Here is a 19,460-nt window from a genome sequence, read left to right as displayed (position 1 = left end):
AAATAGCATTGCATAATATTATTACATAGGGCCGTGTATCATTGTTGAGAATGCTAAAATCTTTAACACTTGGGAAAATCTGGATTATTACGTTTTATGATGGAACAAAGTAGATCAGGGTAATTATCCCTCTTGTTTCATTAAAGCTTTATGCAACTGTGAGAGTTTAATGCTGCTGTTATTTTCCCCACTGTCAGAAACTGTTCCACTGCAAAATCTACAATTCTCAATAAAGACAGAATTAAGGTATTAACTTCACACTGGAACAGTAGTGAGTGATGTGCTCTAATGTTGCTGCGGACCACTCTGTATCTAGCCAAAATTCTAACTGAAAAATGTTCCTCTAGCTGTTTTCAAGTAGTTATGAATCCCAATGCGCCAGGAGTGAGAGACCTATGAACCTCCAAAAGTTGTTTTAAATCAACTTCTATTAGCCCCAACCAGCAAAGCCACTAATCAGAGATTATGGAAGCTGTGGTCCAGCAACATTTAGAGGACCATAGGTTCCAAAACGCTGCAATAAATTAGTTGTATAAATGTCTGAAAATGAGAGGGCTTGTTAAGAATAATTTTAGCACCCTTATAAGAGGTTATAATTTCCAAGACCCTTTGGAAAGGTTATGTTTGTTAAAACTAGTTTTAAATTTACATTGTAGATCTATCCAGCAAGGTACAAGCAATAAAAGCTAGGGTCAGTGAACCTAATAAAGGGCTAACTACACTTTGGCCTAGTTTGCACATAACACCAAACCTTAGTAGAGGATCACTTGGTTTATTACCTCACAGAATAGACAAAAGCACCAGAGATAAAGACCAAACCTAGAAAGTAGATTGAACTGGTTTTGTCACACTTCACTCACAACTTTGTGGAAGGTATTTCTCCTTAAAAAAAAAAAAAAAAGGTTAAAGGACCCCTGGACAGGTAAGTCCAGTCAAAGGCGACTATGAGGTTGCGGCGCTCATCTTGCTTTCAGGCCGAGGGAGCTGGCATTTGTCTGCAGACAGCTTTCTGGGTCATGTGGCCAGAATGACTAAACTGCTTCTGGCACAACGGGACACTGTGATGGAAACCAGAGTGCACGGAAACGCCATTTACCTTCCCGCTGCAGTGGTATCTATTGATCTACTTGCACTCGTGTGCTTTCAAACTGCTAGGTTGGCAGGAGCTGGAACAGAGCAACAGGAGCACACCCCGTTGCAGGGATTCGAACTGCTAACCTTCTGACCAGCAAGCCCAAGAGGCTCAGTGGTTTAGACCACAGTGGGTCTGGGTTTGCACATAGCACTAAGCTCTGGTTATCATCAACTGAAGTTTATAAAAGCCAGCTACAAACCTGGTTAATGAGCAACATTAAACCATAGTTTAAAAAAATCACAGTTAAACTGCTGGACTGGTTCACACAAAACAAGCTAGCAGTAATAGCAGCAGTAGCAGTTTTTATATCTTGCCTTTCTCCCACGTTGGGATTCACACATAACACTAAGCAGTGGTTTATTAAATCCCATACAACATTTTAAAAACATTGTTATAAAACACAAAGTAATAAAAATGAACTAACTAAAAGCAATAGTTAAAATACAATGAAACACATTTAGAACCAGCATTAAGATATCAATTTCCCTGATAGCAACCAGTCCAGTGGTCAACAGCCTCTGCACCTACTTTTGACAGGTCTGTCTGAATAGGAAGATCTTAGACTACTGGCAGAAAGAGGGAATTCAATAAACCATTGCTTAGTGTTATTTGTGGAGATACAAATGTTTATATGGTTTCTTCTCTCTGGCAAATAGCCAATTTTATGAAGTTAGTGCATTGAGTAGAGAGGATTAAAACCTCTTCCCCATGGTGAGCTCTCAATGTAGCTTAGATCCAGTCTCAGATATTTTCAGGAAAAGGGGAAGACTGAAAAATGTGGTGCAGTTGTCCTGCGTAAAATTGAATTTGGTCTATAGAATGAGTTAGCTTGCAGAGAATGCTGTTTATATACTACAAATTATTCAGAGCTTTGTTGCTCTGAATCCCTTATTTTCTGTTTAAATGCCCCCACACAAGGATCAAGTAAATGTCTATTTAAGCGAGATCAAGAAATTAAATGTTTTATCCACATGTAGTATTAAGTATGAAAACTTAACTTTTATGTTTTTGTGAAACTATGGGCAAAGTTGAGTATTAATTTCCTATATGCTAATTGCTGCAATATTAGTAAAAGACACTATTAAATGAACAAATGAATGTGTATTGTATTTAGTAAGACAACCTTCACTGAGTAAGTAGATTAGTATTTAATATTTGAAATATTTCTCAAAGTATGTGTGTTTTGTATTTAAATTATTTAAACATGTAATTTACTCAACTATGAATGTGTTTGCAGGATTAAGCACATGTCTTAGCAGCATATTAATACTGGTAAGTGAAGTGAATGCCTTTTCTTCATTTAATGATATTCTTTACAGCCACTTAACATATTGAGCAAATAGGTTAAATATTTAGTCTGACCCAAACATAATGTTTGTTAAGCACAACATGTCAGCAACTGATCCTATTGCTTATCCAACACTGTATTAATTAATCAATCGATAAACTATGAAGTGGCCCATCGCATGTCTATAGCAAAGCTTGTGGGTGGCCAGGTGTCCTACTTTAATGATCAGTCATCTCTTTGAAGGTTTCCTCTGTCTGGAGGAGTGTACAGTTGGTGAGTCCTGTTTTTAAGATAAAGAACCATAATTAGACCAAACAGAGGTCTTGTAGCTGACCATCAAATAGACAGCTGACTGAGCAGACACACAGATCTTGTCACAGTAACAGGCAGCCTAGTGTAAAGGGGTGCTCACCTGACCTCCTCCGAACAGGTGAGTTGCTGCTGCTTGCTGTAAAGAACAAGTGGAGGGACAAGGCGGTAGGGAGGCTGGCATGGTGTAAACACACCAGCAGGACTGCTGCATTGGCTCACCTGGTGCACTTGCACTCCACTGTCCTCCCCACTGCCTCACTCCTCCTCTTCCGGGTAAGCAGCAGAGACTCAGCTGTCCACTATTGCCTGATCACAGTCTGCACAACTATGGTGAGATGCATTTCATTTCTAAATCAGATATAGTAATTATTTATACTGTTCTATATTTGCAGCTATACATATAAATTAGCATATACAAATTTTATGCAACTCTACACCCTTTTGTTTAGTTCTATATTTTGTCTTTCTTATTCCTTCTCTTCTTGTGGAGGGGGGGTGCAGGGAGACGACAACAACAATGTGTAAGTCATCTTAGATGAAGGACTGGAGAAACAAAGCCAATTGCCCATAATGGTACCAGCAGCTGACTGGTTTTTTTTATGGACTAAGTTTGAATATGTTGATGAGATTCTAGCTTCTTATCCTTATCAGGCTAAGCTCTACTATAACTGAGCCACAAGGAGCAGACTGGAGTTATGGGTAATGAGTCAAAGGGTATATATTATGAAGTCTTCCTAATGCTCTTCAGGTTCAAAGGCCAATGCTCTAGCATGAGCTACTTATAACTTACAGTAAATCTCAGGGAACAGAACAATTATGTCTGAGTTCCAGCTTCCACTGCTGTATGTACTATACCAGATCAAGAAAGGTTAGGTTGTATATGTTCCTGATGGGAACCATTCCAGCAGATTTTTCAGCATTTATTAGGCCATTATTTTGTTTATATTATCTCTATATAAAGGTTTCTGAGATCCATTAGCACAACCGAGAACCATACACACTATAGGCTAAGCAGAAAGGATCAGACTCTGTTTGGAATGGCTCCCCATGACTGGTATGTGGAAGAATACACTAAATATAGGGTATAATTTTGGAAAGGTGAAGGGGGCTCAGAGATATAATCCTACCAACTGCTCCTGAACTTCACTTCAGCTTGTCAGGCCTGTCCCCACACTTTCACAAACCTACCATGCTGGAGGAAAACAGAAGCCAACAATTAATTCTAAGCTGACCTACATTGTGGATGTACATTTATTCCTCCTGATTCCTTGAACTGAAGGAATAATAAAATTCTGTTCACAGATTTTTAAGCTGATTCTCACGCCGCAATGAAGATGTCTGTGCATGTTTGGAGCCTACTTTGATGTCTTTGGGAAGTATGAGATTTTATACCTCATGACATGTTGCCTTGGAAGAATATAAATCAAAACATAGCAATTGCCAGACTTCCCATCTGCAATGGAGGATCAGGGCATGCCCCCAAGTCTGCAACATTGGGATCTAGAAATTTAGGAAGAAATTTTGGGCTGATGCATTGGCTGATGTTTTCTTTGCTTACACACATACACCTCATCTTGATAAACTGGCAGACAAGAGGGACAGCAGTAGGGCAGGAAATCCCGACCCCAAGATTGGTCTTTTTGAGCTTTGGAGAGTTCTTGGGAAATGCCTCAGCTTTTTACGATTTTTTTCCAAATGGTTCAGAAGGGGAATTAAGAGGTCTCACAGGTTTCAGGAGTAAGCAGGTTGACATTACAGTGGAACCTCGGGTTGTGAACGTGATCTGTGCGGGAGGCACGTTCACAACCCGCAGCGCCATGTCTGCGCACGCGATTTGGCGCTTCTGCGCATGTGTGAATGCCGAAACCTGGAAGTAACCCATCCCGGTACTTCTGGGTTTGGCGCGGTCTGTAACCTGAAAACGTGCAAACCGAAGCGTTCGTAACCCAAGGTATGACTGTAATTTCAATCGGGGAAAAGAAGCTATGTTCCTTGGGACGACTGCCTACCACTGCTCACTGCCTATCACCACTTTGCTATTACTGTACTGGCAGATTTGTATGGGTGCAATCCTTGCGATGATACACTCCAACAAGGTCTGCAGGTTCTTCTTTTCATGTATCCCCGTCATCATAAATAAGGGCATTTTGCATTTGGCTGAGCAATATATCTGGGAACAGGATGAGAGAGTGAGGAAGCAAATGTCGTTTCATTTTAATGCTACAAAGCATCACGGATTGCTATGAACTCAGCATGAATGAAGACAGAAATATATTGTTTGTAATGTCACCCTGAGCTTTTATATCCCATTGCATTACATTAGTAATAATTTCCCCCAAATGGTTAACCAATGTAAATACTGCTTTCCCCATAATTTTCCTCATGCATCCAACATTGAATCAGCAGGGCTAACCTGTCTTAGAATTAGCTGTTTTGGCATCAACTGCTGAGTAACACAGCATGTGCCATCAATTCATCTAAATGTGTTACAGCAGATCAATACTGAATCTGTAAAGCCATTTGTTCTTTGACTCTACATGGCAAAAAACATTGCCTTAAAAATAACTCAATTTTCTCCATCTGAGACAAAACGGAACATCAACGCTACAAAAGTAAACAGGCAGCACAATGGGCCCTGCATTTGAAAAATGTGTTTTTTTCAAATGAGGTTTAAGTGGGAGTTGGTTGTTGCTGTTGTTTTTGACTACAGAAAATATGTTATCTTTATAGAACATTTTCTGAATATTGTTTTTATGCAAATTATTATAGACAGAGAAAACAAGAAGTTTCACTTGCCTCCGGGGAGAAAGAGGATATGGACAAGCAATATCCTATATATTCAAAATTGAACAAATTATTAAAGAATGAGGCTGCCATCTTATACCCATTTACCAGAGAGTAAGCTCCATTGAACTGAATGGGGTTTGCTCCTGCGTAGGAATATATATGATTGGGCTATGAATCAAAAAGATATGACACATTAGCAATAAATAATGTAAGATCTAATCTAAATTTCCTTTACAAATGTGCCATAGAAAACGTTACACAGAATAAAACTGGCAGTCCCATCCAGATAATTTTAGCTAATGCAGTAAGCTGAAATATTATTAGCAAACAGCTGGTCTGTGGCACAACATCTCACTTTCCTGCCATATCTTTTCTCAAAATTCACCTTTTCCATGAAGGCTTTGCTTAATCTCACACACCCCAAATGTTGCAATGCAGTCCAAGCACATTTAGTGTTTAAATCATGGAAGAATGTCAAAATAAAGAGAGAGAGAAATGCTACAAAATTTGCAGCGGGGGAAGTCTTACATAATCTTGAGGAGGAAACAAGGAACTAATACAAGGTTTATCTTCATTAGTTGATAGTCTGTATTAATAATTCATTTGTTTAACAGAATATATAATAGCATCATTCCTCTTCAGAAAAAAATAATAATAAAATCTGGTCTTTGACAAACAAATCAACAGCAGACTGCACCATAAATATTGTTAATAGCATGTCCTTTGTTCACTTTCTGTAATTAAAGACAGAATCCCAACAAGACATACTCCAAAAAAGTGGCTACCTTCAGAATTTGTAGGTTCAAATGCACACTCCAAGGACAACAAGTCTGAAAACCTATAACATTTGCCTGCAAGTAACTCCCATTGAACTCAGTTTTCAGTCAACCTAAACAGTATGACTATCTCTGCTTTCTGTAACACATTTCCGTGCAAAGAGTTACCCTAACACTGTGGGGCCTACAGTACCATACCTGGAAGATATACAAGTATACCAATTCTCTTTATCAAACATACTCACTTTGTGCAACGCATCATATTAATACTATTTTCATTTTCCTTGACTATTATGCTGTACTCTTGGGTTCTCAGACACAGGGCCAAATAGAGTCATACCATTCACACTCTGGAGATATTGAGAGTCATTACATTAAGTATACATTGAGATAACCTGCACCCGATTGCAAGGCAAATACACAGCCCCCAGAGGGAAGGGAGTGGGAAAGGACCGGGAAAGAGAAGACCCACCTCGTTCCCACTATTCAGTTGCCTCTGTACCCCCCACCAACACACACCTACCTTCTGGTTTCTCTCTCACACTCCACTGGAGATGAATGAATCTGTCAATTTAAGTTTCTCCCAGTTTCTCATTTTTCCACTTTGAAGTTCATTTCTTCACATTTGTGCATCAGTTTGTGGTTCGCTTTTAACATCCTCACAAAAATTCACCAGCATTTTAGTGTGAGAATTTCTCCCAATACACAAATTTCTGCTGGGAATTTCATTTTTACTAAGCAGTTTTCCCTAATATAATGCATTGTTATGCTACTGAAACATGGTTGACATGGATTTATTGGTGATAATTGTCCATAGCTTAAACTACCGGTAATTATTTTCCTCATTTCCTTCCATTTTCTATCTATCCTAATTTCATAAGAATGTGTGAAAACTGTCACTGAGCCATTTTGCTAGCCCTGTTGAAGATATTTTGACTTCCACTGGAATTCCTTGGATGTTTGCACCTTCCACATTCATCTCAACATTTTTGGGTTAACTTTTTTTCCTTTTCAACCTTGGTTTTAAAGCTCTGTGTCTGTGTCTTTCAGACCAAATAATCAAAAATTACCCACACAGTCTTAAGAGAATAAATATTTGTTAGGGACTTACAGACGGAATTCTTGTGGTTGCTGTCTTTGTTAGGTAGCATCTTGACCCCTCTTGATTTTAGTTCAATTGCCTTTTTCACTGTAAAAGAGAAAAAAAAAAGACAAAATGGAAGAAATACATATTGCATTCAAGATTTATTTACTCAAATTTGAAGAAATGTGGATATGGGACAACAGTTTATTTTCCTATAAGCAGTGCTATTTTTTCTAGAAAAAGAAGTGCCAGAACTCACCATGAACACCTCACTTATTCTCTTAGAATGGCAATGGCATCCACTTGAGAGGTGCCGGAACTGAGTTCCAGCTGAAAAAAAACCCTGCCTATAAGTAAATGTATCATTTAGTCATTATTTGAAATGATTTTGTAGAGAAGTCTTTATCTCCCATGACCAAAAGTAAAGATTCCCAATTGCCCCACTACTAACTTGTTAAATGAATATGCATTTTTATATATGAAAGTGGATACAGATATTAAGCACTTAATCATAATGGAATAGAGTTCAAACATGTTTGACTTTCTTTAATTCATTGGACTGCATTTGACCCATCATGCTCAAGTTTTTCATGGTTGAGTGGCTACTGACATTCAAATTTATGTGGCATGTCCTCAACAGTCATCTTGAGAACCCTCAGCTTCATACTTAATCGGCCTCAGCACAAAACATGCACCAACTATTTAGTGCTAAAAATACCTTTCTTTCCAAGCAACAAGTCTTTTGCCAACGAGCTTCAGTGATGACAGAGATTTACAGACACACTGACTAGACCATCAAAGTCAATGAGCATGTGGCAGAACCTTGAGCAGTTCCTAAGACATGGGGAAAACCTATTTGTTGGTATTTGCTGTTGTTTGAAACTCCATAGTTGGGAGCAGCTTGAGGGAAGAAAAACACTGGGTGGGGGAAGGGTTAAGTACTCCTACCCTTCACCCCATGGGTTATTTCTCCACTCACAAACACCACCTCTCAAACTGAGTTTTCTTGTGCCAATCAGTCTGCTGTTACATGCAATCAGGTGCAGTCTGGTTTTTATGTAATTGACTAACAAATATCATTAAAACTTAGTTAACTTGTGGGGGGCATGCAGTCAAATCTAACACTGTGTATTATTGCAAGTTAGCATGTGAAAGGGTTAAGACCATAGAGCCTGATAGGCCGACTCAGACCACAGATATGTAATTGGTAGAGAAGGCTCTGTGTGATATAATTCCCGCCTTTTCTCCTGGGAGGGAAACAGCAAAGAAGTATTTCCTGTTCCCACTCTCTCTTTGACAAACAATGCAGACGGACATCTATCCACTTGCTCCAGCATCAGGGAAATGCCTGAAGGTGTTTCTGCTGCAAACACAAGTATTTTACCTGCATTTATTTTTACTGCTGTTACTGCTAAGATCAAATGCTTGACTGTGAGTAAACTATATGTTTTAAACTAACTTTTCAGTCTGTAGCCTGTTTCTTTGACAAACAGTGTAACAAAGGGGGAGATCAGCCCAACAGCTAATTCCCATGCTTTCAGTTAAACTCCATAAAATGGGATATAAACTCTGCTCAGTTCCACATTTTAAGACACAAGTGAGAAGTGGATCCTTTTGTCCATTAACCCACACACGTGGGGCTGTAGGGAAATAAAATAGAATAATAATAATAATAATAATAATAATAATAATATTTATACCCTGCCCATCTGGCCGGGCTTCCCCAGCCACTCTAGGCAGCTTCCAACCAAATATTAAAATACAGTAATATAGTTAATTATATTACTTCACCTACCTAATAAAACCCATAACTTTCCCGTTAAAATCAGAATATCATTATGGAAAATATGGAAGAAAGAAGGATTATTTGCCAATATTAAATTGGACATCAGTTTCTTAATTTTAATTGGTTAACATGGCAGGCATTTGCAGGTGGTCACTTTTTGCCTGCATATCAAAGTACCACACTCTAATAAAGCTTTATTGAAATGATTCAAGTATGTTCCATTAGAAAGCCATGGAAATCAGACAAGTCTGGGGTTTTGTTTTTGTTTTTTAATCATGCTGGCAGTTTCTGTCAACGTGTTTGAAGTGTCTCAACTGGTATTAATGTTCTCATTATTGAATTTCATAGGAGACATAAAAGCATTATTGCCTTTTTATGTTGTTCTGTCTGTGAGAGACTGAGAGGGTGAGAAATTACAAGACTTCAACGAATTTCCCTCCACAACAATCGTCTGGTTTGTCTATTGCAATGTGAGATACTCAATTTTTTAATTATGTGTGTTCATCATTATCTCCCGAGTAGTACTGGGGACTCGTGCACTTCTTGCTGTGTGACAATTTACCTCAGGATTGTGCCGAAGGCAAGAGGGTCGATACAGCATCAATTCCATTTGATCTCATGTATTGCAGAAGAACAGAAACCACCACCTGGTTCTTTGTCTCCAATGATTCCAAAAGAGTTGCTGCTTTGTGACATACAGGCCTCAGAACCACAAAGCAATGTGAGTTTGTCCCAACAAAGTCCTGCAGTGAGGCTTCTCCCGCTTGAAAATGGATGATCACCCCAGAGGAGGTCCATGTGATGTCACAGTGGCCTTTGAGGTGATCATTTCCTAGTTGGAGAGGTGACGGATCATGATTCCTTTGCGGATCCATGATTCCTATTTTATGTATTTAGACTGATCTCTGATTACTTTTATCTGACAATAAACACCTGTATTCCAGATACTATTTATGCTAATGGAGTTGGATCGCACCCATTGATTATATTATTTAGCTATACAAGGTCTAAGGGAACTAAGAAAAGCACACATTGGTAATCAGGAGCTTTCCCCAGAGGCCTTTACAAATGGACCTCAGGAACATGTTCCTATTTCTTTGTGATATGTGGGACAACCCCATTTCCCAAGGGGGGAATGCCTAGAAAGTGTAAGGCAGCAGTTCTTTCAGAAGCAGCCCCTTCTTTCATAGTCACAATTGAGGGGTGGTTGGAGTAAGGGAGCTGCAACAGGGTGGTGAAGCAAGGCATAGATACATTGTGCTTGAGACATCACAAGAACGTTCAGCCAAAAGGCTTAAATGGTGCCTGGGAAGCAGTGAGGGCCTTTTTGAGCTGTTGGGCAAGAGGCAGAGTGGAAAAAATCCTTGGCACCAATTGATGCATTCCTAAGGTGGCCTGAGGAGGATGGGCAGTGAATGGAGCCTACTAAAGGGACAACCTGCCTTCCCTCCATTTGAAGCAGCACCCAGCCTCCCTTCCTGTCTCTCAGTGTGCTTCAAAGTTGTCACTAGGGGACTATGTTGGATTTTTCCCCAATCCGCATTCTGGATTACAGATTGGTTTTTCCCCCAGTTCACTCTGAATAGCAAGACAGAGTGCTACATGATCTACTGTGTTGTTTAAATAGGTTAATCTTCAGGAGCTGGGCACTTTAGGTGTGGGAAAAGACAAAAAATGGTTTAGCCGGTGACGCCCTTTAGGCACTTTTTCCCCCTTTTTTTATAATAATTTTTTATTCATTTTCCAAACATTTTTATACGATCAACTCATATTCTCTCTCACATTCATCAATTTTTTACTTCCCTCAGTTTCTCTGCAAATCTTTTGTTAAAATTTCTATTGTTAACACATTTCTGAACTTATTATTGCCTTTAACCATTCCTCTTCCTTTCTCCTACTTTCTTTTTTACAATATTTCTTAATTTTTCACAGAGACTCTTCAAAACCAACAAGCGTTGTCTGTGCATCACATATGCTTTTCAGATAATCTGTAAATTTCCCCCAGTCCTCAATAAACTTTTGGTCTTTCTGATATTGAATCTTCCCAGTCAATTTATCCAGTTCCGCATATTCAGTCAGTTTCATTCTCCATTCTTCCACAGCTGGAATTTCTTCCTGCTTCCATCTTTGCGCCAGAAGTATTCTTGCAGCTGTTACAGCGTATTGGAAAAGTTTACAATCTTTTCTATTAATTTCATTACCTACCAATCCTACTAAGAAGGCTTCTGGTTTTCTAACAAATGTATATCTCAACATCTTTTTCAGTTCCTTATATATCATTTCCCAGAAGCCTTTCACCTTTTTGCATTCCCACCACATATGATAGAAAGTTCCTTCTCCTTTAAAGAGGCACTTTTCAGGTCAGCCCCAAGGCTCAGTTCCCAGACTCTTGTTCAGGGGGCAGGATAAGGGCCTCCTTTGAGGCTGAAATCTCGCATCTACCTGGGGCTCTGCAATCCCAGGGGGTGATGAGACAAGGCCTTCCTTTTCACTTGCAAGCGTGGGTCGGCCATTAGCTCTTGTTATCCAGTTAAGTTAGTTCCCGCCCCATAGTCATCCCCATCTGCTGATTTAAATTTAAGGTCTAAATAAAAGTCACCTGGTTCACTCCCTGCTTGTGTGTTTTCCTATTGTGGTGCAAAAACCGGCCACTAGTCCCAGGGTTGAACAGCTGAGCTTGGCAGCTGGAGGTCACAGGGCTAAATCTGCCACTCATATTTTAACCAGCTCTTCTTCCATTGAAACTTTGTGACAAGATAAGCATGTGATAACCTTTCCTTTTCCCCATAGTGCTCCTTGTTAACCTAGTCTCAAGCAGGGCAATTCATTAAAGCAGCTGCAGTAGCTCCATTAGTGCTAGATATCTGCCCTCTTGAGATGAACTAGAGCCCCATTTTGAGGTTACGGATTAGGGCTGAGGTTCTCAGTATGATGCCCATAAATACCACAGCACCCTCAGACACCTCCTGGTGCCCACAAAAAAGCATTCCCTACCCACATTTATTACACACACACACACACACACACACACACACACAATTTGGCCTTTGGGGGGTTGTTTAGTTGTGAAAGGGTTGCTTTTGGAGATCAAGATTTAAAAAGGTTGGAGATCCCTGGGTTAGGGCAACATTTGCTTGGAAAAGCACTATAAGTGGAAATATTATTCCATATAATTTATTTTGACAGTTTATATACTGCTTAATTACAGTAGTCTCTAAGTGGTGCACAGCAAGCTCAACAAATATAATAGAGATAAAATAAAAGTATATAATAACTTAAAACACCTGCAGAAATGCATATTCCGCATGTTCCTTTTTTTACTGCACTTATTTCCAGTTGTATTAGTTGAAAGCCTTCATTCTCCTGGTTCATTTAAAACTATTACAGTTTTGCATGATTGGCTTTCTGGAACCAGCCCAAAAAATAATTGTGCACCTAAAATCTATTAAATGTGATTATATGCCAACCATTGGAAAGGGGAGGAAGGGAGTGTGCACTTCTACAGCAGTGCCCAAATCATGTTAAAGATCACATTACAGTGTGAGAACAAAGAGAAAAGCAGGTAAGAGTTTTCTCCACCCCATTTTAATGTATTTAGATTGATCTCTGATTACTTTTATCTGAAAATAAACACCTGCAGTCCAGATACTATTTATGTTAATGGAGTTGGATTGCACCCATTGATTATATTATTTAACCTGGTATAAAATGTCTTATCTGCATTAGATAAAGAATCCATGTTCCATTTTTTGGAGAACTTTGCACTGAAAAATATATTCAAAGCATCTAAGGCAGACTTCCTCAAACTTGGCCCTCCAGCTGTTTTGGGACTACAACATGATCCCTAGCTAGCAGGACCAGTGGTCAGGGATGATGGGAACTGTAGTCTCAAAACATCTGGAGGACCGAGTTTGAGCAAGCCTGATCTAAGATACCAAGAAAAACTGGTTGAACTTGAAAGTATTATTATAAGCCTCAGATCAAAAATATGCACAATAAATTAAGATAATTATATTCAGCAAGTAAGTCTACAACTTTATGTTAAAAATAGGCATCTGAAATAGAAAAAAAAACTATGAAGAGAAGTATGAACAAATTAACTAAGACATAAATAGAGCAGATGTTAATTGTGCTATTAATTAATTAATTGTGCTGCTTTTTCAGTGGCTAAGTAATCTGATTACATAATTTTTTTGTAACTAGCAGCTATATATTTCACTAATTATTTCATTTTATTACTAATTTATTGCAATGATTTGACAGAGCTTCAAACCTACTGTACTTTAAAGAAAAACCATCTTCAAAATCTTAAGTATTTGGATGTGCATGTGCATGTTTAACTGATTTATTTCACTACAGAACTTCAAGGGTAAATCCAACAAATATTTAGTGTGCATTTTATGAAAGAGTTTGCCATGAGGCCCACATCACTGTTGGGATCAGGCCTGGGTTAGCAAGCTCTGATGGAGATTGAAGAAACAGAGAGGCTGGATCTCTCCTGACTTCAGTCACTTTGGAATGGGGAATAGGGATGTCAGCACTCCCCTCTTACATTCCTAAAAAACAGGAAGTGTCAGTGGAGACTGGAGGGGTTTTTATCATGTGAGGGGGAGACTGTACTGGAGGCGGCAGCAACTGATCAGGAGCAGTCTTGCCACCTGCCGATTTTGCAAATTGGATTGGAGCAGACCAACCTGCGCCAAGGGATGATGCACTTGCCATTCCAATATTTCTATAAGGCAGGAGAGTCTCAGAAGTGAGTGCACCATGCCGTGTCTTTTAAAGCTTGGCAGGAGGAGTGGGAACTTGTTGGAACATCTTCATCAGTGTGGTGTAGTGGTTAAGAGCGGTAGACTCGTAATCTGGGGAACCGGGTTCACGTCTCCGCTCCTCCACTTGCAGCTGCTGGGTGACCTTGGGCTAGTCACACTTCTCTGAAGTCTCTCAGCCCCACTCACCTCACAGAGTGTTTGTTGTGGGGGAGGAAGGGAAAGGAGAATGTTAGCCGCTTTGAGACTCCTTTGGGTAGTGATAAAGCGGGATATCAAATCCAAACTCTTCTTCATCACTTCCTTCCAGTTCTGCCCGCTCCTGAACTTCTGAACCTCATGAGCCAGGAGACTGCTACATGCCTGCACGACTCTTTTCCTGAATAATGATCTTTTTCTTACTTCCAAGTAAGAGCTTTTGTCTGTGTATTTTGGGTAACAGGAAGTACAGACTTTCCCCAGTCAAATGATGAAGGAAGAGGAGCTGATTAAGCTTACACCTAGTCCTTTTATGTCAGGCATGGCCAAACTTGGCCCTCCAGATGTTTTGGGACTACAATTCCCATCATCCCTGCCCACTGGTCTTGTTAGCTGGGGATGATGGGAGTTGTAGTCCCAAAACAGCTGGAGGGCTGAGTTTGGCCATGCCTGTTTTATGTGAATGGGTTGGCTTCTTAGCTGAAATGAACGAGGACTAAGTACACATGTAGGAACTCCATGAGTATAATAGAACACATTCTTAACTCTGGACTGGGCTGGGTGTTTACATAAGAATTGCAAGTAAGGGGGGGAAAGAGGGTTGCATCTAATGGTGCCCCCTTATGCAAGTGAGAAAGAGTCTTCCCATTCACAGAAGAGTCTTTGGTCTGGTGGGGAAATCTATTAACAGAAAAGGAAGGGAGATGATTTTCCTTTTTCACTTTCACTTTCGAGACCTCAAGCCACCTTCCACTCTAGAGCACATTTACATAAGGTGAATAGCAAATTAACAAAAACAACAACAACACCCCAAAACACTCCCATCTTCTTTTGCTAGCATTGTCCTTTGAACAGAATGGCACCACTTGATTGACTACAAAACTACTCTGAAGCAGATATTTGGGTTTTCCAGGTTTTTGCACAAAAATGCATTTTACCATAGAGTTTGTTTCTTTTTATTCCCCGGTGCAATTTTTCTCCACTGAAGATTTATTCCTACAGCTTCAATTATATTCAGTGTTTGACTTCAGGATTATCTATTTGCCGAAGCCTGAATTATTCAAAGTAGTCAAACAGAGGAGGCAGATAACTTCTGGAGCATAATGATCAAAACATGTTACGTCTCTCTGACCCATTCTCTGTTATGTGGCCATAATGCATCAAAATTAAACTTTAAACAGCGTGTGGCAGGAATCACTGGCATGCATTATAAACTTAGCCTTTCTTAACTTATGCAACGCCTTGGCTTTACTTTTAAACTTGTGGGAATGGTTAGAAGAAAGTGGTACTACAACCATAGCAACACAAGACAAGCTCAAAATAAATTCTTGAACCTTAAAGTAGTGCAGGGGACACCAGCATTATTTTTTTACCAAGAAGGAACCTCGGAAGCACTAGAACATTTGGAGGAAAGTCAGAGGTATTTGTTTTCCAGGTTCAGCTTCAAACAAGTTATCTGACCTATATGAACTTTTCACACAGGTTATGTTGAGCAAGCCAGCATGTGCTTCAATTGCCCTTGCTGTGCAAAGTGAAAACATCAGTGGCAGATATCAAGACCTGCACTGTGACTTTCTTGAAAAGCAGCAATGGAACAACTTCCCTGATGAAATCTACTGTTCCTCCTCCTTTCCCACCTGCTTTTAGGAAGCATGTGAAGCCTATCTGTATTGTAAAATGATTCACTGTAGAGTTTTCATTCCCTGGTGGTCTTGTTTTAATACAGCCTGGTTTTCCAATACACACACACAAAAGTCCCCTGAAGCACAAACAAATGAGCCAAACCAATTCTGCACAAATAACTGTTCAGAAGTCTGGTAGAGACATGCAGGATGCTGCATTCAGAATAAGTTAAAATTCTAATTTGGAAGTATGAAGCTCTTGAAACAGACCCTCAGTGGTATTTCAGTGATATATCAGTGGAAGCAAAGATAATGGTGTACTAGAGGTTGAGTTGCTGATGGAAAATTCTAGGCCTAGTACACCATTTTATTTGTTTGTTTTTACATTTCTATACCACCATCCAAGGATCGCAGGGCAGTTTACAATATAAAAACATAGAAATACATAGTTTAAAAGGCCATAGATTTTTGAATTAGCCCAAGGCCTGGAAGAAGAGGAATGCTTTTGCCTGGCATGAAGGTACCAGGCAGTCCTTCATTTCAGGCACTGTTGGGAGAGTATACTCCTTGGCTATGTGGTAGAGCTCTGAGATACTGGAATAGATACTGGACTACTGCAGTGCGCTCGACGTGGGGCTACCTTTGAAGGTGAACCGGAAACTACAGCTAATCCAGAACGCGGCAGCTAGACTGGTGACTGGGAGCGGCCGCCAAGACCACATAACACCGGTCTTGAAAGACCGACACTGGCTCCCAGTACATTTCCGAGCACAATTCAAAGTGTTGGTGCTGACCTTTAAAGCCCTAAACGGCCTCGGTCCAGTATATCTGAAGGAGCGTCTCCACCCCCATCGTTCTACCCGGACACTGAGGTCCAGCACGGAGGGCCTTCTGGCAGTTCCCTCACTGCAAGAAGCCAAGTTACAGGGAACCAGGCAGAGGGCCTTCTCGGTAGTGGAACGCCCTCCCACCAGATGTCAAAGAGAACAACAACTACCAGACTTTTAGAAGACATCTGAAGGCAGCCCTGTTTAGGGAAGCTTTTAGTGTTTGATGTAATACAGTATTTTAATATTTTTTTGGAAGCCGCCTAGAGTGGTTGGGGAAGCCCAGCCAGATAGGCGGGGTATAAATAATAATATATTATTATTATTATTATTATTATTATTATTATTATTATTATTATTGATACAACTAAATCTCTCTGTTTATGCCTCTGGGTCAGATCCAGACAGAGGGCATGCTTCAACTGAATCCTTGCAAAAGCAGAATGACTTCAACTTTTGAAATGGGACTTCCTCCCTCTCTTTCCCCCATGCACCCCACACCTTCCCCACTGCTCCAGAGGGTGAAAGAAAATCCATAAAAAATAGGGGGTGGGGGGAGGCAGGTGGGGGAGGAATCCTGTTGCATAAGTGGAAGTTGGCCTGCTTACACAGGGATTTACTTAGCCTATGCTGAATACTATGCTCCGTCCACTTCAAAGAGACTCGCTGAAACCAATGGCATTTAGTCCTTCCCCTCTCTAGGACTGACTACATTTGGATCCTGTTGAGATAATATTGTTGTACATCTTTCTTTCAACCATATTGAAGAAGCCTCATTCTTGAATTTTTCTATTCTCAATCTCTCTACTCAACTCATGTTCTCTTCTCTCCTCTTTACGCCTTTCTCGTCTATGAAGGTGCAAATACAATCACTGCTTCCCAATAAAGCAGAAAATCACAATGGTAGCTGATTGTGTGTGTGTGTGTGTGTGTGTGTGTGTTGTGGGGGAAGGTATAAAATTGAAAATGACCTCAAATGAAGCAGTTTTATCTTGACTAGCCAGTTTCAAACTAAAGCTGAAACTTGTGTCTCAGGAGCAACCAACAATAGGTATCATTTCGCTTTCAATTAGCTTGAGGGCCTCAGCAATGTGGGAAGCAATATTGAGTAAAAGCTGAATTCTCAAGATTAAATCTTTCACTTGTAAAGATAGCCTACAACAGCACAGCCACAATGGTGCTTTAATCTCTTTTAATCAATCTTTCAAACATGTGAAACAGAATTAATCCTGCACAGCCCTTTTTTGATCAGATTGTTTGCTTAAGACCATTAGCTTTGTAATTTGTTATGATATGCTTCTTTTCCCATAAAAGTGATTATATTTAGCTCAACAAATAGATTGTACAATGAATTACCAGCCAGACAAAAAGGAGATTGCATGGTAGGAAACACTTCAAGTTCAGGTCATTTATTGTTTTGTTCTGTTTTAAAAACACATTACAAGAGTTGCAGTTCTGAACACAAGCCGACTCAATCTTGCTGGATTTATAAGTATCTGAACTTCTTTTTGTGCAGCTGGTGGATATGTCACCATGAATATCAGCAATTTGGTAAATTTTGATATACACAAGGTTTATATGAGACAGTCAACTTCTACTTTTTTAGAGTTGTTATGACAATGAAAACTATCAACAAGTACTTGAATATTCACAAAACATGAATCAGGTCATTTGTTAAATCTGAGCCATTTTCTCATGTCTCCTGATATTTGAGTCTTCATGCTAATATGTACTGCTTCTGTGGAAAGCATCTGAAAATGGTCACAGTAAAGACAAGTAGGGATGGCTTTTAAGAGCCCTTCTCTAAGGAGAGGAGAGGTGTTCAAAAATCCACGCTGAAGAAATTATACCTCGTTCTATTTCAGGTAATTTAATGACTTCACTTTGTTAAACAGGGGGAGATTTAAGAGCCATCTCTGTGGTGACATCCAATTCTACTGCCAACCTAATGCCTCCATATCAACAGAGTTATCATGTTGGTACTAGATCAAGACTAATTAATTCACACAGGAAGATTCAGTATTGTGGGTAGATTGCTATGTTGTTTTTAGCTGCTTTATTTGATGATGCATTTTAATATTTACTGTTGTTTATTTTATTATTCAATCAGGGCTTTTTTGTGTGTTTGTCTCCAGTATCCAGCCTGGTATTTTTAGTTATGAAGGGTGGGTTATCAACATTTTAAATAATAAGTTACCAAGAGACTGTGGAGGCAAATGAGAAGTCTGAATTTAAAAGTAGTTTGGAAATTACCATGCCATTTCCCAATTTTTAACAAAATGGCTAAGCATATTTGCAAGTCAATCTGACAGGTGGGTCTCTCCATTTTGAAACATCACTGAAAATTCATAGCTGATGGATTCAGTCAAGACGAGGTAATAATATAAAGAGAAAACAGTATCAACATAACCGCTGAGCAACAAGATGTAAAATATGTCACATCCTGTAAGAGAAGGGATGACTTGGAAAAGTGGGATAGTATCTCCTATACAAGCCTAACATAAACATCAGTTGTTATGCCTGATGTTCCATTTATAACAACAACAACAACAACAATCACCCTACCTCCATTTCTGACAAAGGGTCAACTTTTTCTTATTAAAAACATGGACAGGTGTTTATGTGAGGTGGTACCCATGGGGTAAGGGCCAGTTTTAACCATGCAAGCAAGATCCTTCTTTTTTAGGTGAAAATATCAGAGGTGTGGCCAGAAACAGCAACTTCACACAAATGTTTTCCACACAGATTTTGGTTTCTTAGTGACAATCAGCCCCATTAAAAGGAATGGAAAATGAATGACTTTTGTGAATCAAAATGTTACTCTTCTTCAGTTTAACAACTTTAATTTTATTTAATGGAAGGCAAATCCCCATTGC

General features: G+C 39.6%; 1 protein-coding gene across 3 annotated transcripts in view; it reads right to left on the bottom strand.

Annotated features, from left to right (window-relative positions):
* Positions 1–19,460, bottom strand: part of CSMD1 (CUB and Sushi multiple domains 1) — a 940,367-nt gene that overhangs the window by 315,578 nt on the left and 605,329 nt on the right. For 2 of the 3 annotated variants that reach the window (XM_080998891.1, XM_080998892.1), the window contains exon 7: positions 7,410–7,487. In XM_080998891.1, the coding sequence (XP_080855017.1) occupies positions 7,410–7,487 (78 nt within the window). Of the gene's footprint in view, positions 1–7,409; positions 7,488–9,730; positions 9,834–19,460 lie in introns of those variants that run through there. The other variant, XM_080998893.1, reaches the window with a different exon arrangement.

Source organism: Podarcis pityusensis (assembly GCF_964106645.2).
Source record: "Podarcis pityusensis genome assembly, chromosome: 3".
NCBI classification, from domain to species: Eukaryota; Metazoa; Chordata; class Lepidosauria; order Squamata; family Lacertidae; genus Podarcis; species Podarcis pityusensis.
Note: the sequence above shows the minus strand (reverse complement) of the source record. Positions and strands in the feature narration are given on the sequence as shown.